The sequence below is a fragment of the Raphanus sativus genome, chromosome 4 (assembly GCF_000801105.2).
Source record: "Raphanus sativus cultivar WK10039 chromosome 4, ASM80110v3, whole genome shotgun sequence".
Classification (NCBI taxonomy): domain Eukaryota; kingdom Viridiplantae; phylum Streptophyta; class Magnoliopsida; order Brassicales; family Brassicaceae; genus Raphanus; species Raphanus sativus.
The window spans coordinates 50895167-50921183 of record NC_079514.1 but is presented as its reverse complement, the minus strand read 5'-3'; the positions used below and the strand labels follow the sequence as shown (position 1 = coordinate 50921183).

Genomic DNA, 26017 nt, shown 5'->3' with positions numbered 1-26017 from the left:
ATAAGATCTGATTTCTTAATCGGCCCAAATGGCCCAAGAGAGATCTGATGTGGGCAATGGGCTGGATAAAAAGTGACCCAATATAGATGTGTTATTAATATTACTTTATTGCCCTTAATGAAATATACAATGTTAGTTAAAAAGTGCATGTTTAGGTAAAACACACAATAGGATCCTGCTTTAATAGTATAGATTATACGGTATTCCAACTTCTTCAAGACGGTAAAAAGTAATGTTAAAAAAAGAGATTAGTAATTAGGATGAAGGTGTGGAGCTCTGGGCCGTGGGGAAGCCCCATTCAGAATTTACAACATAGGAAACATGTAACCCTTTTTAATTAGCCCAGTCTCACCGTTTGTCTCTCATCCGCAGCCACCACAGCCCATCAAGTACTCACCGTTAACGATTTTTTCATACTCCTGACAATCCCTCAAAACAATGTCTTTCTACAGCGTACCCTTCTTCAGCAGTACTTTCTATGCCAGGCGACTGGCAATGATTAAGGATCAAACTTTTTGCTAATCATTGGGGACATCTCAAAACGCTGCGGTTTTCTCAGTGCCTTTCGCTTTTTCAAATCGAAACGAAACATATTCATAAGGTTCTCTTAGCACAGCTAGTACCAGATATTAAACCAGTTGATTCTGTAAATTTAGTATGGCTTTGGTCAAGCATGTCACTAGGAGAAGAAGACCCTGTCATCATCCATAATACTAGTGTAAGAAACAAGGAAGAGGATGATTATTCTGATTGTAAGGACCGTTACGTAGCTGCAAAGACTGCTGTCTTCTGGGACATGGATGGTTGTAAAATTCCTCAAGGTTGGAATGCTGATTTGATTTCGAGAAACATTAAATCAGCAATTATGAACGAGGGTTTTGGTGATACGGTTACCATCTATGCTTCCGATTATATGGGTCAGATCCGTGGCCTCGAATCATTTGGAATTATGCCTAGATACTTTCCGGCAGTAGGTGAACACTCCTTTCACTCACTCTTTATCTACTTATACACTACAAGAATTCACTAAATTAGTTACGGAGTGGCGAAGACATTTCCGTAGCTAAATATATTAGCTACGAAAATAGCGACAAAATACATAATTTTGTATTTGTAGCTAAATTTCTAGCTAGCTGTAGTAATCCGTAGCTATATAGCTAGAAACCGATTCCGTTGCTCTCTGTAGCTAACTAGCGACATCTTGGCTACGAATAAATTGTCTCCATAATTATCATACTTCCAATGGATAATAACAAAATATTTTTACTTTGAACTATAAAAACCGAACCCAAAACCAAAATATATTTACAATATATACACAGATAAATTTTAAGTAGCCATTTAACATCAAATTAACCATATTCTCAAAGTCATGACTTAAGTAACCAGAAGAGGACAAAAAATCAGATTGAAGAATCATAGATCTATAGTATTTGCGTAATCGAATTAAAGTTCTACAATCTCAAAAAATATATTAGAAAATATTTCTAATGTTAAAAATCTGACAGCTTGAGTTGGACGGAATATTCATAACATTTTCACGGTATGAAACACAATGACCTTGTGAAGTGATAACAAAGAGTGTACAACATAGATACAAGAATAAATAATTGATGGGATTAGTTTTTTTGGTAAAAAAATCCATATAGTGGATCAAATCCACACCACATATGATTCCCAAATATTAATCATATTAAGATTATATATATGAAATATAAAGGTTTAGTTAAATCTTAATTCGGATGAAACTAACTAAATAAAATCCTAATAAAAAATCAATCCCATTCTTCATCAACCCAAACCCTATATTCCTTACCCTATACCCTAAATGTGATATTTATAGTTTTAGGGATTACAATAATATTTGGTTCCAATTATATTTCCCTCTCCGAAAATTGGCTCAAAAAATTGGCTCCATTAATATTTGGGATTTTGGCTCCAATTTAATTCAGGCCAAAATGTACATTTTCTTCTACACTTAGCAAAAAAATCAAAACTCTCTCTCTCTCTCTCTCTCGGACTCTTATCTTTCTCTCTCGACGGCAACAACTCTCCTCCAACTCTCCTCTCATCCGACCAGAATCCTCATGGCTTCCACCAGACAATTCGCGAATGGGCGTTGTACACGAACACCCGAGTTAAATCTCTATTTGTCATCGATTAGGGTTTCAGTGTTAGGGGTTTCCTCTTTTTTATTCTTCTGCTGCTGCTATTTATTATTCTGTATTAGTCATCGATTGGGATTTCAATTAGTTTCAGTGCTAGGGGTTTCGATTTGGGGATAACTGATTTTTCTGTATCAATCTCGATTAAGATTATTCTTACTTTGGTTTGACTTGTCACGAGTCTTTCTACGTGTCCGAGGTTTCAATTTATGGTTCTCTCTGTGTTACGGGTCAGTCTCCTTTCCTCTGCTAAAAAGAATAAACTGTTAGCAAAGACCAAAAATGTTAATTTTTGTCCAAACTTAAGTCGCACTACCAACAAAGTCTTGTTGCGTTATCTATGTACATAATTAATGAGCATAGTTTGTTAACTGGTGTGTTGTTTTAGCTTTTGGAGCTTAGTGTGTGTTCCTGTATGTTTGAGCTCGTTCTGTAATTCATGGCTCACTCAGATGTAATTATTTGTGACTTCTTCTCATAATTAATAATCTCTGTCTTTCTTCTGCATTTATGAATTTATTATTTTCTATGACAGTTGTTCTGCAGGACCAGACTTTGATGGCTCAGCTCGCTAGAGATGTATAAAAGGGAAGTTCTTAGCCTCTCTTTGCCATGAACCTCGCTGGTCAAGCTCTATCTCTCTTTCTGATTTTTTGTGGTCAAGCTCTCTCTCTCTGATTTTGTTTTGTTTTTTGTACATGAAGGGTTGTCTTGAGCAGAGTTGGTGGTCATGAGCTTGAACACAGAGGACGTACGGCGTGGTGGTGGTGGTGTTAGCCGCCTCTGTTTACCGGAGAGTCTCAGAGTGAAGACAAAGCTTCATGGTGGTGCGGCTGATGATGACGATGTTTGGATTTAGATCTAGGTTTAACTTATTTTCCGTCTAGTTTTTTTTGCTTCTGTTTAGTGTTTTCTTTTTTAAACTTCGGTTTTAGTTCTGTAAACTAATTTTAATATATATAAATAGATTTTAGTTTTATAACTTAATTGTCAGATTATTTTATTTTCATATATTTTATTTAAATTAGAATTTATTGTGATTTAATTATTTTTAATATTTTTTTTTAATTATGTTTTTGCTATGAATTATTCTGTAGCGTCACATAGCTACAGATATTTACTAGCTAAAGTCGTTACTAATTAGCAAAAGAACAAGTCGTAGCTATGTTGTTGCCATTGGCTACGGAAATTGCTTTAGCTAGTTTATCGCTAGATGGCTACAAATTGGCTACGGATTGAGTTTAGCGTCGGTGCTGAGGCCAAGGAATCAATCTGTCGCTATCCGTCGCCTTCTTAATTCTAGCTACAGATTATGTCTTATAGCAACAAATTAATCGGTGGCTATATTAACAAATTCTTGTAGTGATACTGTTCAGAACACAGTTGGTGAAACATTTGATATTAACCTTCTAAAATTGTTTTTTCTTTTTAACCTTCTAAATTTGTTAAAAGTAATTTACACTAAATTGTTTAGAAAATTTAATGTCAAAATTTTGTACGTTTCATAAAAAATGTCATTTGAATGTTTTAACCCATATTATTATTTTTAACTTTATTTATCCTCTGTTCACATACTAAACATTTTTTCTCTATTCAATATTTTCTTTTAATATTTTTTTAACTATTATATATATTTATTGTTGCAGGGGATCGAAACGATAAACTTGAGATGATTTTGATGGACGCTCTTTGCTGTGCAATTGACAATCTTGACACGACAAATTTGATGGTAATCATGGGAGACTTGTTGGGACACGATGAGTTCGTTGTCGCTGCTTTCGCATTGAGTTGTAGACGTAGACAATACAACTTTCTCGTAGCACAGCCTGATGAGTTTAAAGAACAGCTACGTTCTTCAGCGAAAAAGAAATGGCTTTGTTCAAGTCTATTAACTGGAAGAGGCCCTTTGCCCCTAACCTCAAGCATGCAACACCTCATGGACAATATTGGTACCCTGAATGCTGACAAACTCACATGTAACAGCACAAGCCCACAAGAAACTTCACAAAACGGGCCCAACACTGTATGCAGCAAACTCAGCCTGCAAACACACAGCTCCAACGGTCATCTTCAACTTTCACTGGCGAGACAAGAAGTACAGAGGAAGTTACAGAGGCAGTTTTCTTAAAAGCAAAAGTCTCAAAAGCAAAAGTTAAGCTGTCAACATCTGGAACAGCTCCGCATGTGCTTAGCCAAAACCGTTTTGCTGCGCTTGATGATGATGACAACTAAAGCAAAACCTTAGAATGTAATAAGAGGTTAAGAGAGAAATATTATTTTTAAAATAAAAAAAAAATACCTTTGTTCACCATTTTAGCTATATACTTTCACGACGTGGGTAGAGGAAGTCGGGGTAAAGAAGAGAAAAGCCTCTGCTTGGTAACTCGATCCCTGAGCATTCATCTATCATTACAAATAGTTGTCCTTGAACCGTACCACTCCATGTTTTCAATTTCAATTTGCTTAGAAAACATCAATGTTCTAAAAATCGGTTTAACCGAGCACCTAGGCTAGCGATGACGACTTTTACTAAAATCTGATGTGAACAGCTCAAATTATTTAAGCAGTCTTATATTGTTTAAAAACAGTCTAAATTGATGTAAATCGGTTAAATCAAGTAACAATATTAGCTTGGTTTATAAATTTTTCTGATTACGATTTTTTTATATCTAATTTTTATAATTCATCAAAATAAAATTTATTGTTAAATCTATAAGATAAAATATCTAATATAAATATAAATATAAATAAATAAAAAATGTTAATAGCTAGTTTCTGCCTAAATCCAAATAATTTAGTCTGGTCGTTAGGTCTATACAAAGCACTTAGTCACCACCATATAACTATTTTTTAACACTGATAAAATACTTTAATTTTTAGAAGGAGGTATATGGTAAAAAAATGAAGAAGAAGTAAAACAGAGCATTTTTCTTGACGGCCCATAGCTTCTCTGAAACCTGGAAGACCCAAATTAGCATGGGTTTGTATTATTTTGAAGCCCGTTCACTTGAAATACAAGTTAATTTTTTTTTTTTTTGTGCAACTCATGGTTGATAATAGATATGTTCAGATAGAGAATCAAAGATATGGTGGGACAAAGGTGCCACGTGTTGAATAGTTGACCAATGGGCAAGCTTACTGCGTTATCCATAGGGATAATCAGATAAGCAGAATCTAGTTTTGTCATCAAAGAACTTAATAGTTTATACATCATTCCTTCCTCCCTTCTTCTTCTCCTAACACTTTTGAGTCTTGAAGAAAGGTCATCATCATCAACGTGAGAATAATGGCTTCTCTTTGTGCTTCTTCTGCCATTGCCGCCATATCTTCTCCTAGGCAAGCTCATCTTTTTCTCTACTTACGATCAAATAAACTCAGTTTGTTATATAGCGAACGGAGTTAAAGATCCTGGTAATTAGTTTAGTTTATAATGTACTGATTCGTATAAATAAATGGAATATGCATGCGTGACATTTGAGCAAGACTATTGATCCGTTGATAACAATCTTATAAAAGTTGGTGTTCTTTAGGTTGGGTAGATTTTTTTTTTATTTTTTATTTTTAACTTTTTATTAATATTTAATTGTATAATATACATGTGCAGCTTCTTGGGAGGCAAGAAACTAAGGCTGAACAAGAAGTTGAGTGTTCCAGCTGTTTCCAAATCAGCTGGGTCTGTGCGGGCCGTTGCAGCGGATCCCGAGAGACCAATCTGGTTCCCTGGAAGCACTCCTCCAGAGTGGCTCGACGGTAGCCTCCCTGGTGACTTCGGATTCGATCCTCTTGGTCTTTGTGAGTCTTTTTTTTTCAAATGCTTTTAAATGAAGAGTCAGGTTATTTTCATAATTCTTCTAACAATTTGATAAAACGTGCACGTACCAGCATCTGACCCGGATAGTCTAAAATGGAACGTACAAGCAGAGATAGTTCACTGCAGGTGGGCAATGCTAGGCGCCGCCGGGATTTTTATCCCGGAGTTTCTAACCAAGATCGGGATCCTCAACACTCCCTCCTGGTACACCGCCGGAGAGCAAGAGTATTTCACGGACAAGACCACACTCTTCGTTGTTGAGCTCATCTTAATAGGATGGGCCGAGGGTCGTAGATGGGCCGATATCATTAAGCCCGGTAGCGTCAACACTGACCCAATCTTCCCAAACAACAAACTGACGGGTACAGACGTTGGATACCCGGGTGGGTTATGGTTCGACCCGTTGGGTTGGGGATCTGGTAGCCCGGCTAAGATCAAGGAGCTGAGGACTAAAGAGATCAAGAACGGAAGGTTGGCTATGTTGGCAGTGATGGGTGCTTGGTTCCAACATATATACACTGGGACTGGTCCTATCGATAACCTTTTTGCACATCTTGCTGATCCTGGTCATGCTACTATCTTCGCTGTAAGTGTGATCCGAATCAGTTTTTTTTTTTGTATGGTCTAAGTCTTTAGTTTTTGACTAGCGTTGTGTGTGTGTTTAACAGGCTTTCACACCCAAGTGAGACGTCAAGAAAGGAGGATTTGGGAGGGAGAATGCGTTTATGTGATCATGTTTGTACAAATATGGTTTTTGAACTTAAAATATTATGTATTTAAGCAAATGGTGGTCGAATGGAAGTTAGGGTTCGCCGTGACACTACTCTTTTCCTGACTAAATGCTCATACATTGTGATTCGTGGTATGAGAGTCAATCTTTTCTATTCTTTGTTGGTTAATGCATCTCATGAGAATCATACGCACTTCTAACAACTGCTAATTACAACACCAAACATATCTTCAAATGTAGAGATTTGGAAAATGTATAAAAATTGTTTTAGTAACAAATCGTGTGTATTAGTACCTTTTGAAGTAAAGTCCCATTAGCCAAACTAGAAGGTCTTGCTGTCAGTCTGAGCAAGCACCAACAGATCAGATACTGATAGATTATCTTCGCCTAAGCTTCTTGGTTCTTTTTTATTTTTGGTTCCCTCCAGAAGAAGTCATCACTGGATAAGAGGTTGAAAGATAACTCCTCGTTTGTAATTTTCCAGTGTCATACAGTTGCCTTTTTATCAATTCATTTGGAGCAGCAGTTCCTCGTTCAAGGAGCAAAGTCCTCATGTTGCTTCTGTCAAGAGCATTATATTTCTTTAGATACATCCAATTCTATTTTTACTAGATTCTGCTTTATTTATTGTCTCTTATAAATATAAACAACTAGAAAACTATCTTTAACATTATTTGAGAATTTTTTTAAAAAAATTGTTATGTGTCATCATCATATTCATTTTCATTAAAAATGACATGGCTTACTATAAATATATCATGACTAAAAACTAATTGTACACACATTTACATTTGATATTAATTTATATTTTCTGTAAGATTTTAGAATATGATAACAATCCATATATTGTCACTAAAGTTAAATCTATTCATATATAACACTAAAATAATATATTAACATAAATATAACCATATTTTGCAAATTTCGAAAATATTACTTAATTCTAGAGTATTTATACAATCTTTTACTACAAAAAAATCGTCAAAATTTTAGCCAGTTGTTTTTATCTTGTCTAAGGAACAAAAAGATAAACAGCAAATATTACATGTGATGTCAATGTCATATATGGCCCAAGTATTGTACTCCCTCTGTTTTTTTATTGTAAGTAGTTTAAGCAAAATTTCTTTGTTTCAAAATATAAGTAGTTTTCATAATTTTAAATAATTTCTATCTTTATTGGGTTAAGTGTGACCAAGCAAATAATAATAACTTATTTATGATTGATTTAACTACACCCAGTGTTTTTAAAACCGGACCGGCGAGCGAACCGGAAACATTTTGGGTCACGGGTCATTGTGGTTCGACCTGGTTCGACCGGGGTCGATTAGATTAAACTGAATTTATTATTTTATAAATATTATATATATTTTTTTCAAAAAATAGTCATAATGTTTAGAAAACTTTCAAAAATAACAAATTGAAATGTGATAAAAATAATAAAAAAATTAATAGTTCAAATCTAAAGTCAATAGGAAAAAAAACATTTAAAGTTTATTCTCCAAATCTTTGTCCTTCTAAATCTTCATCACCTATAAAAATTATATACACATTAGTTACAAAATTCTATTTTGGTTGCAATTTGTGACAAACAAAATAGTATATATGTTAAAAAGGGAGAAAAAATAATTATTTTATTAACAAAATTTTGATTTTTATACGAACCAGGGTTTCGTCGGTTCGTTGGGTCACTCGGTTCCCGGGTTTTTAGCGGTTCAACATGGGTTTTTAACCGGTTCAACTTTAGTTGGGTTTTGACATTAAACCAACCCGGATAGGTGTCCGGTTCGCGGTTGAACCCGGTCCGACCGCCGGTCCGGTCCGGGTTTAACAACACTGACTACACCTAATTTATATATTCAATGCTACTTTTGAAAAAATTAATGACTTTCTTAATATTTGTGCATTCATCTAAAACTATTCATATAAAAAACAGAGGGAGTATAAAAAAGAACCCTAATAAATAAGATGAGATAAACAATTTCGACCTTTCTTGGGCCACTAAGCGAAGTCACTATTCCAAAACCTATAACAAGAACCCTAATAAATGCAAAGCTTTTAATATTTGACAAACTTTGTATTCAATGCAGTAGCTACATTTTCCCACCCACCAAACAAAATAATAATAATCTCTCTCTCTCTCCAATCCCACATGGCCCTAACCCTTTCTTCACCATCAGATGTCAACCGCCGCCATCACCACCGTCTTTCCTCCTCCTCCGCCTCCCGTCCCTATCCCTACTTATATAACTAGCCTTGGTTTTGGCTACTCCATAGCCATAGCTCTTGGCTTCCTCCTTCTTATCTCCACAATCATCCTCTCTTCCTACATCTGTTGCCGCGCCTCCCGCCTCCGCTTTTCTGCCTCCGGCGCAAACGGAGACTCTTCTTTCGGTTTCGGTAACCGTAGCATAATCGTCCCAAGAATCATATTCGTAGCCGAAGACGCCGATCTAGAGTCAGCTGTTTCTGGTAACGTCGTTGTAGGTGGACTTGATCAACCGATCATCAACTCTTACCCTAAATTCCCTTACACTAAAGGTATCGTCGTTGCCGCATCCGGTGATGCATTTCAAGGCGGAGACGGGGAAGGAGGAGATACAACGTGTTCTATATGTTTATGTGAGTATATGGAAGAAGAGATGTTAAGGATGATGCCCGAGTGTAGACACTATTTCCATGTTTCTTGTCTTGACGCTTGGCTTAAGCTCAATGGATCCTGTCCCGTTTGCCGTAATTCTCCACTTCCGACGCCGCAATCGACGCCTCAGTCGACTCCATTGTCGGAAGTTGTGCCGTTGTCTCAATACGCCGCCGATCGGAGAAGAAGATAATATTTTTATTTATTTGTACGTTGCACTTTTTATTAGTATATATTTATCTTTCTTGGAACGATGTCATGCTATACAGTTAATTCATTGATTTGCTTTACATATTAGTCTTCTAAGTATCAAACTGAAACGATTGTATGATTTGTATCATATTGATCCAAAACCCCATCGACGCATCACTTAAGTTAATCATGTGTAGCTAATCGAGATTCCAATATCAAAGTCAAATATGTACAAATAAAATTCATGTGTAGATGAATGTCTCTAAAGATGGGAACAAAATAGGCAGAACTTTGAGTTTTGAGCAAAAAATGTCTCTGAACGTTGGTGGCGTTGACTTAACTATAGAATAGTAATGTTTTCTAAGCAATTTGATCTCAGTTTTGTTTGTTTTAAAATGTTACTGTGAGAAGGCAGTCAACGAATGTATAATAGAATGCACAATTCACAGCGTCGGTCCAAAACGAAGGTCTCTAATTATAAATATATATATCGGATCGGGTTCGGTTTGGTTACTTTCGGATTCAGTTTAGATCAGATTATAACTAGTGTCTAAAATCGTCTAAAATCTATTTTAAAAAATCTAAAAAATTGACAGAAAAAAATTTCAAAATGTAACTAAAATTAGTTAAACTTAACATATATAAAACCCTAAAATACTAAACTCATAAGTCTCATTTGGATATCTTTACAAACCGAATCTGGAAGTAAAATATATAAAATATTAACATATGTAATTAATTTTGGATATTTTCGGATCTTATCTCAGATTTCGGTTTGATTTAGGTTAACTAAACCTCAAAGTACGCTTATAAGTCACGTTCGTATATTTTTGTATAATGAATCAGATCCAATTTTGATTTTTTGGTTTGCGTTTAGTGTGGTATTTCGGTTTGGGCTAAAAACGCTCGGGCCTATTACATGACGTTTCTTTTTTTTTTTTGCTAAAATACATGACGTTTTTTTGAAAAAACATGTATACTTAAAATACATGACGTTTCTTGTGAAGAACTTGTATTTATATGGTCGTTATGCATCGAATGTTTACTCTCAAGTGGTTGTTGGGCTGTGGATAATCTAGGTTTGTGGGAACTAGTTCAACTTCTTGACTCTTGTATACATATGTAGTGTAAGTATTTTGTACCTTGATTATAAGTTTTGAAGTTGCTTAAATGTTTTGAATTTTCAGATTTTTGAAATTATTATGTGCGTACGTGTGGAAAAAAAGGTTTCGTGGTGTTGCATACGGTACCGATGAGATGTACAAGAAACATGAGGCAAGAAAAAAAAAAAGACAACATGAGGACAAGGTGGATCCAGTTGTAGAGAAGACGTTTAAGGAGCTGAAGAAACACTACATAGTTTTCCATGAAAAGTTTCTCTCTAAGATCCATCTTGCTTCCCTCAAGAGTCAAGACCAAGTTCGGTTAGAGAATTTATGGTGAAGTAATCCCTCTCTTTCTGTCTCTTCTTTTCCCCTTGAGCCTTCACGTTTTGCTTTGAGTCTTGGGGCATTTCTGTCTCGTCTTTACGTTTTGAAACCACTCAGTAGCAGTTATTACTGATGGCTTTGAACATCAAGGCCGACACTTGTATAAATCGTCCAAATTTAAACAATCGAAATTTAAACAATCCAACAGTTGGCCCATCATGAGCCCATAGGCACAATAAAAACTATTTTCCTCTAAAACGTTTTTTTTTGTCAACTTCTCTAAAACGTTTATATCCAAAATACCATTTTTCTGTATAACACATTTTCATAATACATGACGTATTTAGTTTTTAAAAAGATTTCATTAGAACTTTCTATATGTTAAAGTGAATAATCACCTTACCACTGGTGATAAAATTAAGATTAAATGTGAGATATCAATGGGTGCACATAGCTGAATCTTTATGAATTCACATACTAAATTTTAAAAGTTTGATAATTTTATGGGTGCACGTGCCCCCTCAGTTGTTGCCCTGCCTTGGCCCCTGCCACTGGTTGTCCAGCTTTCTTTATATATTCCTTAACAAAAGAAGTCTTTAATTTGCCGCTCATTTGCTATTTGATTTGTAATACATATTTTTGTCACCATAGTTTACTAGTATCTGACCTTTTCTGTCCTTCACCTTGTAGAGAATCTCACTTGAAAACAAGACAAATGAATGTTTTGTTTGAGAAAAAGAGACAAATATATATGTCTCTGAAGTAAAATCCAATATATTTGAGCTCTCGTTATCTTAATGAGGAAAAAGCAACTTTACGATTTAACAATAAAACAGGAAAAAAAATCTCGAAGAGAACACAGCTGTGTGTCTTCCAGACCAAGTTTTGGAGGGCAGTTAGACAACAGGGATGGTGCCACATAAATGAAATATGCAAAAGTCATGAAAATATTGTTGCCAAAAATTAAATACTCGAATTTATATTAAAAAGATTTTCCCAAATTTATGTATCATGTCAACACATATGCTAAAGCCTAAAACACATAGATTTTGGCCTTTGGTGGTGATTCTGCTCCTATACCTTTTTTTAGGTTGACAATTTTTAATGGGAACAGCGTAGACAAATGCAAAAAAAAATTAACGGACAGCAACCGATGGTGATAACAGACATAGACATTCAGACAAAATATCTAGAACACGCGTTCTGTCTTCCACGCTTAGCCACGTACTTCCGGTGGTCCCGAGATATTCGCTTTCAATTATTACCATAAATATATAACGAAGCATAAAAAGACCAGCAGCGCAGAGAGAGAAGGATTCGATTCCATTCGATTCAAATTCGGAGTCACCGGAGAGAGATCCCTCCCCTGTCTCTCCCTCTCTCTCTGTTCTTATCTCCGATCTCATCAATGGCGGAACAGACGGAGAAAAAGTACATTACAAAAGAAGATCTAAGCAAACACAACAAACCCGGAGATCTCTGGATCGCGATCCAAGGCAAAGTCTACGACGTCTCCGACTGGATCAAATCCCATCCCGGCGGCGAAGCCTTGATCCTCAACCTCGCCGGCCAAGACGTCACCGACGCCTTCATCGCATTCCACCCCGGGACCGCGTGGCACCACCTCAACAGCCTCTTCACCGGCTACCACATCGGAGACTCCCAGGTCTCCGAGATCTCCCGCGACTACCGCCGCCTAGCCGCCGAGTTCCGCAACTCGGCCTCTTCGAGAAGAAAGAACACGTCACGCTCTACACCTTAACCTTCGTCGCCGCCCTGTTCGCCGCCGTGCTCTACGGCGTTCTGGCTTGCACCTCCGTCGTCGCCCACCAGATCGCCGCCGCGCTGCTCGGTCTCCTCTGGATGCAGAGCGCTTACATCGGCCACGACTCGGGGCATTACGTCATCATGAAGAACAAGTCGTACAACAAGTTCGCTCAGCTCCTCTCCGGCAACTGCATCACCGGGATCTCCATCGCCTGGTGGAAGTGGACCCACAACGCTCACCACCTCTCTTGCAACAGCCTCGATTACGACCCCGACGTGCAGCACATCCCCGTCTTCGCCCTCTCCTCCAAGTTCTTCAGCTCCATGACGTCACGTTTCTACGATCGGAAGCTCACGTTCGACCCGCTCGCGAGGTTCCTCGTAAGCTACCAGCACTTTACTTATTACCCGGTCATGTGCTTCGGTAGGATCAACCTTTTTATCCAAACGTTCCTTCTCCTCTTCTCGAAGCGTGAGTTCCCTGACCGTGCTCTCAACTTAGCCGGAATCTTGGTGTTCTGGACGTGGTTCCCGCTCTTGGTCTCTTGTCTACCAACTTGGCCTGAGAGATTCTTCTTCGTTTTGACGAGCTTCACGGTCACGGCCCTTCAGCATATTCAATTCACGCTTAACCATTTTGCGGCTGATGTCTACATGGGTCCACCTACGGGTAACGACTGGTTCGAGAAGCAAACAGCTGGGACGCTGGATATCTCGTGTACTTCCTACATGGATTGGTTCTTTGGTGGGTTGCAGTTTCAGCTAGAGCACCATTTGTTCCCTAGGCTGCCACGTTGTCATCTAAGGAGAGTGTCTCCTGTGGTTCAAGAGCTTTGTAAGAAGCATAACCTTCAGTATAGGAGTCTCTCCTGGTGGGAGGCTAATGTGTGGACCATTAGGACTTTGAAGAAAGCTGCTTATCAAGCTAGAGATGCGGCTAATCCTGTGGTTAAGAACTTGGTCTGGGAAGCTTTGAATACTCATGGCTAAGTTGACTTCAAAATCAAACAAACAGCTCTTGTTTTGTTTTGATCATATTATCATCATGTGTTTTATTTATATTTTTCTTTTGTATCTTTTAACAACTCGTGTTGTTTCTATGGAAGAGCTGTTTTAGATTGAGTTGAATCGAGATTTAATTTATTTTACATAACTCTTCGTATTATATATATTGTTATTTGTCTGTTCACATGGCTGTTTTTTTTTTTGATACATGCGACTTTGTGGTTATGCTTATTGTTATTTGTCTGTTCACATGGCTGTTTTTAATACATGTGACTTTGTGGTTATGCTTTTTCAATGTTGTTGTGTTACATCATTTCGTATAGGTGTTATTTGATGTCACTGATGTTATTATAAGGTTAAAAGATCAACTGTCTTGTAATAATTGTGTGGTCCGAAACGGTGCAAGGATGTGGGGTATTTTGCTTTTGTCATACTTTTCAGGTAAGCAAACTAGCGTATATCATCTTTGATATTCGAATGATGGGCCTAGCTATATGCACCACTTTGACAAGTCCCCAAGCCTGTGGAATATGGGATGCTGTAATGGTCAGAAAGCCCAAGAGCACAGAGAATGCCTGGTCTTCTAAGGTTTGGGATGAGAAAAAGGAGATTAAAGCTTTAACTTTCTGAACTAGTTCATGTTTTCAAGACAGTATGCATTGCTTATGGTTTTCTAGTAATCTGTGATTTGGTTACAAACCTTAAATCTCATTTGCTCAAATCTTGAATTTGCAAGATCCTCGGGAGCTTGTCACCGAACAATTGAGAAAGGAGCTGTGGCCAAGATAGCGGAGCAAAAGGAACAATCAGTGGTCAGCTGAAAGTAATTTGAGCTTTATTTTGTAAACATGTACTTCTCTTTGTCTTCATGCTCCCCGGCGAAGTAAGGTTATATACGCGATTGTTAACTTAATTACCTCATGTTGCTGAGGATTTTTCCGTAGAGGACAAGTCATTTTCTAAAACTAAAAAGAGAGATAAGAGGAGAGGTATATAAGCTGGAAACGTGGTTGACAAACAGTAAAAAAAGGGAACAACAAAATGTGGAACAGAAGAAGAGAACATCATCATGATAAGTATGACTTCTAAGTTTGGTCCACTACCGTTTGCTGCCAAGGAGAAAAACATGATAAGCAAATGAAACAGCAATAAGTTACTCCACTTAAACAATCATTTCTCTTTTTACATTATTTTTACTTCGCAGCTTTTATAAATGTTACGATACCTTATTTACAGTATATGCTGGTAATTCACAAATCTAACTAGCTTAGTGAAAAGCGTAATTGAGTTGGCTCACGTACGTATTTAACCGTGTGGTCGAATAGCTTACCACTAGCATCACTTTTGAGCTGAGACATCTTATGAAGTGTGCAAATAGTATCTTTACACTAGTTTATAATTCATGGGAAATAAAAATGCATTTGTGTGCATGTCTGAGTGGATTTGCTCCATAGTGTAAAGAATAAGTGACTCAATGTGCACAAAGGTACTTTGGCAAAATGAACAAGGCCGGTCCATGACCATAAAAGACAAATTAGTATTTGCCACCATGTCATTTTATCCTATATTTTAACAAATTCTTTTTAAGAAATAAATATGCATTTTCTTTATTTTTGTGTAGTCTAGTATATCTTCATATGAAACCACCAAATAGGCCAAATTGATTAGTGCATATTGATCTTATTTAGATATTTCCACAATCTTCACATCGCTTTCTTGTTCTTTTACCAAAAATAATAATGCTGTTATATTCTATTATTTATTTAACGCAATTTGAGTACTGCCTTTACATTAGTCTTGGCTATCTTTACCAATGTTATATAGAACCAAAATATTAAAGGTGGCCAGTGGCACTAAGACTAATTTGCAAAAACAAAAACTTTCTACAACCTTTCTAAACCACTCATATCTTAAAGTTGTATCTGGATTTAGCAAAAACTCAAAGTCTTTAACAACCTTCATATAATATTGATTATTGTTTTAGTCTTTAGACGGTGGGTAATTAACGTCCATATATTTATAAAACCACTACAGCTATAGGAATTGGTGGATCTACGTTAATACACACAAACGCACAAAACTAAGCCATGGTCAACAGTTATTAGATCCGTTCCTCTATATGGTCTTGAGATTTGTGTTTATCACAAATGGCCAATAATTTTACTATATACGATACAAGAGATATCATCTTCAGTTATACTTCAAAACAATCGGACATCAAATTTGTACTACTAATTAATTATCTCTAGACACATCTTTCTTTTGCCATTATGAATTTCACACACATCCTTGATATTTTATGAATCATAATCCCTATTACAAATTTGCTATTGAAAATTCGTTGAATTTCGTCTCTTTCAAGTAATTAGGTGCACCGGCACATGTGCATAAAGTATTTTGGATATTAAAACATTCGCTATTAAACTAAAGAAATAATTAAGACAGTGAATGGATCACGAGTAGATAGTATAAGCCTATAATGTATATGCCTTAATAAGTGGATTTATACTAATTAAAAAGGCATATGGTATATACTACTGAATATTTCCTTCAACTTTTACAGTTTCTTTTCTAGGTGCGTGATTCACAATCTCAAAATAAACATAATTTGAATCAAATAAGTTGCATTTCACCTTTGAAAATCTTGATTTCAAATTATAATATTATTTAAAGGAAAAAGCATTTACGTTTTATATTTCTGGAGTATGCAAGAACATCTCCAGCCATGAACACTATTTTACTGTCAATACCACACTATTTTAGTGTAGTTTCATCACTAAAAATAAGTGTTTTCTCTAACTATAACACTAAACTTCACATTAAAACTTTTTATAATATTATATGCATTAAATATTTTATTTATCATTTATTAATTATATGATTTATTAATAAAATAAATGAATAGTATTTTAGTAGGATGAATAATGTTTTAATAGGATAAAAATTTAAAGTTACACTAAAATATTGTGATTTTTACAGTTGAGTTGGAAAAATGTTAGTATAAAATCACACTAAAATAGTATTTGGAATTAGATTGGAAATTGCCTAATAAATTATATGCAAACATAATAATCTCAATTGGCTATTAAGTTTTGCTATATAATGATGCTGAAAAGTGATCACTATTCTACCTACCGAGTAAACAATTAACAGTTGAATTCAAATCAAATAAATCATCTGAATTCAAATCAAATAAACCATCGTACACGCACATATTTTACAAAATCGAAGTCTTCAACAAGCTCAGCAAGCTCCTCTTCCATCTACATCGTTTAAACAATATTTTAATAATTTTTATGTATCCAGAAGTGATTTAACGGATTACTAAGAAATTATCTTTGTTATAAATTTTATTTTATGTTATTTCTTGTGTATGGTTCTTTTCTTTTAATTTGTTATATGTATGATATTTTATGTTTTATATTATATATATATTGTTGCATAAAATAGTTCATTAGATGATTATTTATATAATTAAAAAATATTAACAGTAAATTTTATAATATATAGTTATATAATATTAATATATTTATTTAGAATAAATATAGTAAAATAATATTAATATATTTATTGTCGAAAAAAATATAATACTATTTTATTAAAAACAAAAATATTTAAATATAGAAAATCATTTTATAAATAAAAAAGTTCACTTCCATTTTGGAATAGTGAGTTACTTCATATTTGGAGTAATTATGTTTATTACTCTGTTTTGGAATGAATTTTGGAGTGAGATTAAAAATAACTTAACTATAAAATAGAATTTAGAGTGAGTTTATTATTGAGGTTGGGAATGTTCTATGGCATAAAAGCAACAATGAGATTATATTATTTTGGTTTAGTATCTGAGCCACTGATGGTAAATATATTAATATATATTGGATACAAATATTGTAGTTTTTTCTATCTTTTTGAGAAAGGACATTATTGTAGTTACGTAACTATAAAGGGTAAAAAGGCATATGTTCTTCTACCGAAGAAAGAAGGTAAAGTGTTTGAAGCTAAGTCAATATAGATACACTTCATCAACATTTTAAAGCTGTACTCAAATATATATTTAATTTTCTGTTAATTTTAAAGCTGTACTCAAATATATATTTAATTTCTGCTTCATGACGAAATTTATTGATTAATATAACATGCATGCTAAATAGTTATATATTTGTGTTTGATTTTTAATTTGTTATTGACTAGTGATCTAGTAAGTGTTTTAGGTAAAGGGCAGGCGACTAATAAGAAACTGCGAGAAGTCTGAGCTAAGTAAAGTAGAGAGAGACCTTTCAGTATTTGAAAAGCAAAGTATAATTACTAAAGGAAAATAAAATACAATGTTTTGATTAGTTATTTGTTATGTTTATATAAATATCCAAAATAGGAGAAATTGTTTAAAGTACTCTAAGTTAGCTATCATTTTTCAAAAGTATACTCAGCCAAAAGATTATTTTTAGGGTAGACTGAATTTATAATTTTTTGTAATTTTTCTATAAATTATTTTAAAACATTTATAGATGACTGAAAGATTAGTTTAATTCTTTCTAATCACAAATTCAAAGTACTTATGAAAATAATTATTTTTAAAAGTAAATTTAATAAATGATATCAAACTTATGGTCAAATTAAAATAATTCCTAAGACAATGTATAAAACAAGTATAAAGACAAAAAGGGTATACCTCATATATGTAGTATTCCATTTTCCGCTAATCCTTCTGGTTGCGGAGTAAGATTCCAAATTAAAACACACAATTTGCTTCAGCCTTTATACTGTTTTTAATAAAAGTACTGTTGCAGTGACAGAAAAATAATAAAAATAAAAGTATATTGTGAATTTGTGATCGGTAATTATTTTTATTAGTTCTATCGTAAAGGTTATCAGTATCATAAAAATAAAATGCATAAATTGAAGGATTATGTTATTTCTACATTTTAGTTATATTATTTACTTATTTCTACTTTGGACTTCAAATAATGTTTTTAATCAACGTACTTACAATAAAAAAAAATTTCAGAAATGGCCTTGGACATTTATATAATCTACATAGTTCACAAATTATTACAAACAATTTTCTAAAATTTATTTTATTATGTTATTTACTATAGGTCCAAAGTTTCATGCATACTTTACAACGCAGCTTAACAAATCATGCAACTATTTAAAAAGAAATATACAGGTTGATGAGTAAGACATCATTATTATTGGTGTTGGGATATTTTAATTATATTTTTGTGTGTGTTGTAAGTTCCCATGAAATACTTTTCTTTAAATAACAGTTACATACAATATTATTCTTTTCACATACTAAAAAAATAGTAAACAATACGCAGGTACACAGTATTCCATTGTTTTTTTATATAAACCCGTTTCCCATCAAAACTAAAATAAAAAGAAGAAAACAGCATAGAGCAAACGTCTTCTTCTTCTTCTCTTCTCTTCCTTGAGCTTGCTCCTCTCTTTTGTCTTCCTTTGTCACACTGTCCGTTTCTTTTATATTAACAATCAAACCCAAAACGTCTCTTCTGTCTATTAAATTCAGATTGTGTCTCAATCTTTCACTCTTGTGTCCTTGATGAGCACTTTTCCTCATTGACAAATCCCAAATCACGAACAGACCCCATTTCATTTCCTTCTTCTTTATTCTTAAGGAAAAATCTCATCCTTGCGTGTCTTTTTTCAATAAAACCGGCATTTCCTCTCGCAAAGCCGTAAAAACCGATAATTCAGAGACCTACGAGTTTCCAGAACCAAAGGTGTGTAATGAATCGAGATGGGGTTTCTTTTAGATTTCACTGTAGCTTTCTGCTTTTTTTAATTTCTTTGGATGGTTCATTGATCTGTTCCTTGTTCGTAATCTTTGGTTGATGATGTGTTTTGGTATTTAATGATGTTTTGCTGTTACCAGATGTAAGCGTTTAGCCTAATTCCATGTGCAATTAACCACTAAAAACGTCTTTTATTCGTATCATATCTTTTTTTTTTTTTGAAACACTTTTTTTTTTTTTTTTTTTGAAACACTATTGGTATCATATCTCTGTTTTAATATTTGACGTTGAAAGGATGACACAAGCTTTCACCTTTCCTTTTCATTTTTACTTTTGGTTACTGTCTGAAATTTTATTTTTATTTTTTTACTTTTGGTTACTGTCTGAAAAATGTATGGCAACTGTATGCATGTCTGATGTCTCCTAAAGCAAATCTGGTTCAAAGTGTTATGTCTTAATTTGTTTTTTTTTTTTGTTATGCCTTACCAAATCTGAGTTAAAGAGGTTCTCTGCTGTGAAATGGTTGATCTATGTTGTTGCTTTTGTTGAGGCTCTAATCAAGTTTGCTATTTTAAATATGATTTGTGAATTTGTATTCTTATAATATTTGTTTTGTTATTTATTTGATGTTCTTTCGCTAATGGATTCTTATGATTTTCAATGTTTAATCTGTAAAAGGTTATAATTTTCTTGACTATTTGTGTTGTTTTGAGTGTCTTTTTGTTGAGGCTCTAATCAAGTCTTCTATTTAGGATATGATTTTGGAAACTTTGAATTTTTACTAATTATCATCATATTATTTTGTTATTAATTTGATTGCTATAGTTTTCAATGTTTGATGTGTAAAAAGGTTATAAAATTATGGATTATTTGTGTTGATTTAGGATGGAAGCAGAAACGTCTTGGACCACTTATCCTTACAACTACATTACTACATATGTTCCTGAATCAGAATCATACTCTGAGCAGAGCGATGATGATGATGAGACCAAAGTCCAAAACTTTGCAATGGATTCTCTTCTCCCCAACGATTTACTAGAAAGAATCCTCTCCTTTCTCCCCATTGCAAGCATCTTCAGAGCTGGCACTGTCTGCAAAAGATGGAACGAGATTGTATCTTCTCGAAGGTTCTTATGGAACTTCTCCAACAACAACAACAACAACAACTATGTTTCTCAGAGCCCTTGGTACTTCATGTTCATCACCACTGATGATCCATCCGGTTATGCCTATGACCCGGTTCTCAAGAAATGGTACAGCTTTGATCTCCCTTGCATCGAAACATCGAATTGGTTTGTTGCTTCCTCTTGTGGTTTGGTTTGTTTCATGGACAATGACTGTAGAAACAAGATCTACGTCTCTAATCCAATCACCAAACAGTGGAGACGGCTCATTGAACCACCAGGTCACAAAAGTGCTGATTACACAGCATTGTCTACCTCCATGAACAGAGCAAAACAGAGTTACTCTGTTTCTATAGTGAAGTCAAAGCAAGTTCCGGGAGATTTCTTCCAATGGGATCTCTCTATTCATCTCTACAGCTCTGAGACAATGACTTGGACAACAAGTGTAACCGATGTCTTAACCGGATGGAGAGGAGGAGACGAGAGTGTGATCTGCAACAATGTTCTCTACTTCTTGATTTACTCCACAGGAGGCAACTCTGATCATCGCCACAGCCTCATTGCTTTGGATCTCTCGTCCACATCATCATCTAGCGGAACCTTGATGAGGAGTTTCATTCCAATGCCGTGTTCTTTAACCTGCGGAAGGTTGATGAACCTCAGGGAGAGGCTTGTGGTCGTTGGAGGGATAGGGAAACAAGATAGGCCAGAGATTATCAAAGGGATTGGGATATGGTGTTTGAAAGAAGGAGGAGGAGGAGGGAGAGAGTGGCAAGAAATGGCGAGAATGCCTCAGAGATTCTTCCAAGGGTTTGGTGAGTTGGATGATGTTTTTGCTAGTAGTGGCAGTGATGATCTTCTTTACATACAGAGCTATGGATCTCCTGCGCTTTTGACGTTTGACATGAAGCTAAAGTGTTGGAAGTGGTCTCAGAAGTGTCCTGTCTCTAAGAAGTTCCCTCTTCAGCTCTTTACTGGGTTTTGCTTTGAACCAAGACTTGAGATCACTCCGTAGCTCTGAAGAAAAAAGAAGATGAAAAAGATGATATGGTTTTGTTTACCATATATTTTGAGTTGAATCCTAATTTGATTTGGTAAAATAGAAGAACCATTTTATTAAGGTCTTTTATTAAACATTGTGGCCCACAATATCTGAGAGTTCTGAAACTGGAGGTTGTCTGGTTGCTGTTCCTGGACCTGGAGGGTAAATAATTGTTTGAATAATGTGTTAGTAAATGTGCTATCTATTATAGAAAGGTGTATGTTTTTGTACTTGACCTGTTTTCATGATGGGATTTGTCAGGTTTGGCAGTGTTAGGTTTACAAGTACTGGAAAACAGCTATTTTGTTGTATTTTATAATTCTCTAAGGGTCTCACTTATTTCAGTTTGTATTAGGCTATTAGCTTTCATAATTTTTAGTTTTTACTGAAATTTGATGTGATATATAAATCAGTATGGATTCTGTCTGCAGTGTTGTTTTTTTCCCTTAAATAATGTTTATAGTATGTTTCAAACTATCACAAAAATAATTTTATTCTGTGTCTTAATTGCAGTAAAACAAGTAAATGACTCGCAGACAATTACTCTGACCCATCAAATCAGTAGAGGTCTAAAACACCAAATCAAAAGAAAAAGAAAAACAATTGGGAATTCAGCCAAAAAATCCCGAACTTTTCAGTGCCAAAAGAAACATGAACTTTATGGTTGACAAAAAAAAACACAAACTTTTCATTGACTTTATAATTAATTAACAATGTTTTCAGATTCGAAATATTTTATAACTTTTTTTGGAATATTTTTTCGATTTTTTTAATCCGAAAAAATGAAAATTTTCTTTTTTGGAATTATTTTTCAATTTTAGAAAATTTAAAGATCTTTTTAAGTTTTTAGATAATTTTTTTAATATTCAAAATCAGTACCAAATAAAAGTAAATGTGTTAGTACATACAACGAATGTGGGCTAGTGGTAAAGTACCTTGCCATTTTATCTAAACAACCTGAGTTCGAACCCAGTGGTCTACTTGATTTTAATTTCAAATCATGTAAAACGACGTCGTTTTATCTCATTTCAAAACGACGTCGTTTCACTTAACACAACGAAAACATCTAAGCTATTAAAGGGGAAGTACATTTTGTACTTAACCCTAAGTTTTGCTTAATAATTACCTATCAGTGCCACTAACTTAAATTAAACATTAAGTTAACCAATTTAATTCGGTTATCAGCATGAATTTCGCCGCAAATTAAACCATCATTAATAACATACCACACCACATTAATTACTTGACTTAATAAACTAAACATCATATATTTCCGTGGTCAACAATCAAGAACTTACCAAATACATCCTATTTTTAAGCTATGAAATTAACTAAAACTATTTCTATCTTACTAACAAAATCTGTATATTACTTTCAATTTTTAAAATGCTATTTATTCCTAATTATGTGATAATCTATTGTGCCAGATCTAAATCTCTTATCTTAACTAAAAAATAGGTTATGTTATTAATAAAAATTGGAAATCCATTATATTAAGAAAACTATATATATGAACCTGATTTAAAATATACGAAATGAACCAATCTAATAACAATTTTTTTTCTAAAATAATCATGAAAAGGTAATTTAACTTTATAGACATTTTTCAAATCAAATTAATAATTTAAAATTGATTTATATCAAAAATTGATTCAAAAGATATACATATATTCAAAAAGTGTTTTTACTAAGATACTTTTTAATAACCATTATAAAAATGATTTCAATATATATATATAAATAAGAAAAATACCAAATTTTAAACACCAACTTAAATTATTATTTTTTAAATGACATTAAGTTGGAAAAAAATATAATATACTTGATTACTTATATGATCGTATGTAAAAAAACATTAATTACATGAGAACACATATATGATATATAAGAGAAAAATATGATATATAACAGTGAATGAAAAATTCTAAGTTTATATTCTTTAAAACAAAACATTTATAATATAATTTAATAAAACCAACAAGTATACCTAAAACTCTAATACTTTACAATGTAATTTACCAAATAAACTAAATAAAAGCACAATAAAAAAAAAACTCAATCTCATAGTTTATAAATTAAGGCTAATAACATGGACAAGACACACCAATGTCAAACACGAAAAATGTATGAAACTATAACATAACTAATATAAAAATAAATAAATTTATCGAATTTTGAAAAGTTAAAATATGATTATAAAGAATAAACACCCGCGCGGGCGCGCGGGTCAAAAGCTAGTTGTTAATTAATTCTAAAGTTAATGAAAAGTTTATGTTTTTTTTTGTCAGTCCTAAAGTTCATGTTTCTTTTGGTAATTCCTGAAAAGTTCAGGATTTTTTTTGGCCGAATTCCCAAAAACAATTAGGCTTTGATGGAGATGATTTAAGATAACCACATTGATGATATGAAAGAGCTCTGGCTCATTTCTTCTACTTGAGTTACTGCTTGGAGTAACCTGAAATGAAAAGGTTAAGAAAATGAATCACAAAAGCATGACAATATTGGTTAATGGGTTCAGGATTTAACCTTAGCATACTGTATGGTGACTATGACTTGCATCCACATGATAAATATGACGTATTTGATCATCATACTAGATAGCTCACCGTTTCTGGTGGTGATCTTTAGTCATACTAGATAGCTCAAATGGATGATCTGCTCAAACAACCTTATAAGGATGATAATTTATATAGTTAAGGAAGCTGAGTTTATTAGAGTTCCTAATACTGATCCTTGAACAATTTTGGTTCAGGTAAATTTAGCTCACTCTCTTTCATCTCTTGTCATTTGATTTCGTGTCCTTCTTTGTTTCTTTTCTGTGGAGTTTTTGGTGTACATGGCCTGAAGCCCACCAATTGGCAAAGCCTGCACAGCAGATGATGTGTATGAAGCCGGTTATCCTCCTGATGGAAGATATTTCTCTCAAGACATTGAGATTGTTCGTAATTACTTACCTGTCTCTGTTGGAGAGAGATCATGGGATCCTATTTTAGCTCCTGGATCACCAAAGCGTAGTAATCCTCTCTTCTTAAGTGCTGTGAGATTAGTTGAATAGTGTGCAGTCTTGGCTGCAAACTTTTGGCTCTGATATTTTGGTTCATGCAAAAAAAATCTTCATATTTGTTAAGCTTGTACATTGTGATGCCATTAATGATATACAATACTAGGCCTTCAAACTCGCCAACTTTGCCATAATAATGATATACTCTTCATTCCCTTCACTTGGTACTTTAGTTATGGTTATAGATACACTTGCTGAAACACACACAATTTTCCATGCGCCATTGTGTTATAGTATATTTATCATTAACACCAAGACAGATCCTCTGCTTTCGCCTAAACATGGTACTATTTTTTTGGAAATGAAATTGAAAACAAAGAAAAAAGTAAAAGGGTAAAGTGAAAACTGAAAGAAATCTTTAAACTACAAAGAGGTTGGAATCTCAAATCAAAGCATAAAAGAAAACTAAAACGATTACATAGAGTAATCCCTTGCTGTCAGATGAGTTTCAAATCTTCACTTGCTCTCTGTGTCTGAAGGCCCTTCTCCTAGGAACAATTTCACACAATCTTTATTAATCTATCTTTTAACTCTGTCTCGTTGCTTTGTTTGTGTTTCAGGATGATTTTGAAGAAAGTAGAGGCGACCTCCTCTCTATTTATAAATGTTGAGTTATGTTGACTGAGCTTTATATAGATGCTGGAACTTGGTGATTACTTGTAAGACAAGTATGTGCAGAATGGTATGGTGTTGCTGAAACAAAAACGTGATGGTACGTGAGTTGCTGAGGATACGTGATGTGTGTGATGCAAAAGCCACATGGACTTTGAATTAATAAGAGAAGTTATGTGGGCCTTGGTGATTTGTACTAAGCCCAATTCCTTGGTTAGGGTTTGGCGTTTGAGTATAAAGACAACGAGACGGTGACCGGAAGCGTTACGCGTCTAGGGTGTATTGAAGATGCACATGGATGTGTGTGACGTCGTCCTACCAGTTAAGAGATGGTAGTTTTGTTATAGAAAACTATACTCGTCAAGAGGACAAGGAGTATTAGTTGCTCTCATCATTGTAATTCTAGATAAGAGTGGTCGGCATATGTGTGTGCTGGTACCATATAGCAATTATAATTGTGATCTTTCTAGTGAATGAGTTCTGGACATGGACCCGGGGATGTAGGAACGACCCTCGTTAATAAATTTCTATGTGTTCTTTACTTTATGCACTTATATACTTACTCTCTAACATATTTGTATAAGAATACATAGACTAGCCACAAATCTATTCTTAAAATTGGTATCAGAGCGAGTACCCGCTAGAGATAGTGTTAGATCTAATCTTGTTTCGGGTAGATCA

General features: G+C 34.3%; 4 protein-coding genes and 1 long non-coding RNA gene across 6 annotated transcripts; all 5 read left to right on the top strand.

The window, feature by feature from the left end:
- Positions 1–1889: 1889 nt before the first annotated feature.
- Positions 1890–4476, top strand: LOC108848490 (uncharacterized). 2 transcript variants are annotated; one of them, XR_008945469.1, is made up of 4 exons: positions 1890–2619; positions 2701–2790; positions 2870–3030; positions 3812–4476. It is a non-coding gene; the product is annotated as an uncharacterized LOC108848490 (long non-coding RNA). The 2 variants fall into 2 exon arrangements; XR_008945468.1 differs by lacking the exon at positions 3812–4476 and having other exon boundaries at positions 1891–2619; positions 2870–3152.
- An 861-nt stretch (positions 4477–5337) lies between these two features.
- On the top strand, positions 5338–6862 carry LOC108848381 (photosystem I chlorophyll a/b-binding protein 2, chloroplastic). Its single transcript, XM_018621738.2, has 4 exons — positions 5338–5501; positions 5770–5957; positions 6048–6562; positions 6645–6862. Exons 1-4 carry the CDS (start codon positions 5452–5454, stop codon positions 6660–6662), a joined length of 771 nt encoding a protein of 256 aa, XP_018477240.1. The 5' UTR covers positions 5338–5451; the 3' UTR covers positions 6663–6862.
- Positions 6863–8781: 1919 nt separating this feature from the next.
- LOC130511984 (RING-H2 finger protein ATL68-like) lies at positions 8782–9636 on the top strand. Its single transcript, XM_057010000.1, has one exon. The coding sequence runs from the start codon at positions 8884–8886 to the stop codon at positions 9535–9537; it is 654 nt and encodes a 217-aa protein (XP_056865980.1). The 5' UTR covers positions 8782–8883; the 3' UTR covers positions 9538–9636.
- A 2608-nt stretch (positions 9637–12244) lies between these two features.
- LOC108855713 (delta(8)-fatty-acid desaturase 1) lies at positions 12245–13922 on the top strand. The gene is given in 2 exon segments (XM_018629595.2): positions 12245–12678; positions 12681–13922. Coding segments are annotated over 2 exon segments (1347 nt in total). The 5' UTR covers positions 12245–12374; the 3' UTR covers positions 13724–13922.
- A 5169-nt stretch (positions 13923–19091) lies between these two features.
- On the top strand, positions 19092–22089 carry LOC108848345 (F-box/kelch-repeat protein At3g61590). The gene is made up of 2 exons (XM_018621681.2): positions 19092–19485; positions 20382–22089. The coding sequence occupies exon 2, from the start codon at positions 20383–20385 to the stop codon at positions 21634–21636; it is 1254 nt and encodes a 417-aa protein (XP_018477183.1). The 5' UTR covers positions 19092–19485; position 20382; the 3' UTR covers positions 21637–22089.
- Positions 22090–26017: the final 3928 nt, after the last annotated feature.

Excerpts from the sequence above, each read along its gene's own strand:
- LOC108848381 (XM_018621738.2), top strand. The coding sequence starts at position 5,452 with ATGGCTTCTCTTTGTGCTTCTTCTGCCATTGCCGCCATATCTTCTCCT. Across the intron at positions 5,502-5,769 it reads GCCGCCATATCTTCTCCTAG|CTTCTTGGGAGGCAAGAAAC; the intron begins GCAAGCTCATCT and ends ATACATGTGCAG. Across the intron at positions 5,958-6,047 it reads ATTCGATCCTCTTGGTCTTT|CATCTGACCCGGATAGTCTA; the intron begins GTGAGTCTTTTT and ends TGCACGTACCAG.
- LOC108848345 (XM_018621681.2), top strand. The coding sequence starts at position 20,383 with ATGGAAGCAGAAACGTCTTGGACCACTTATCCTTACAACTACATTACT.
- LOC130511984 (XM_057010000.1), top strand. The coding sequence starts at position 8,884 with ATGTCAACCGCCGCCATCACCACCGTCTTTCCTCCTCCTCCGCCTCCC.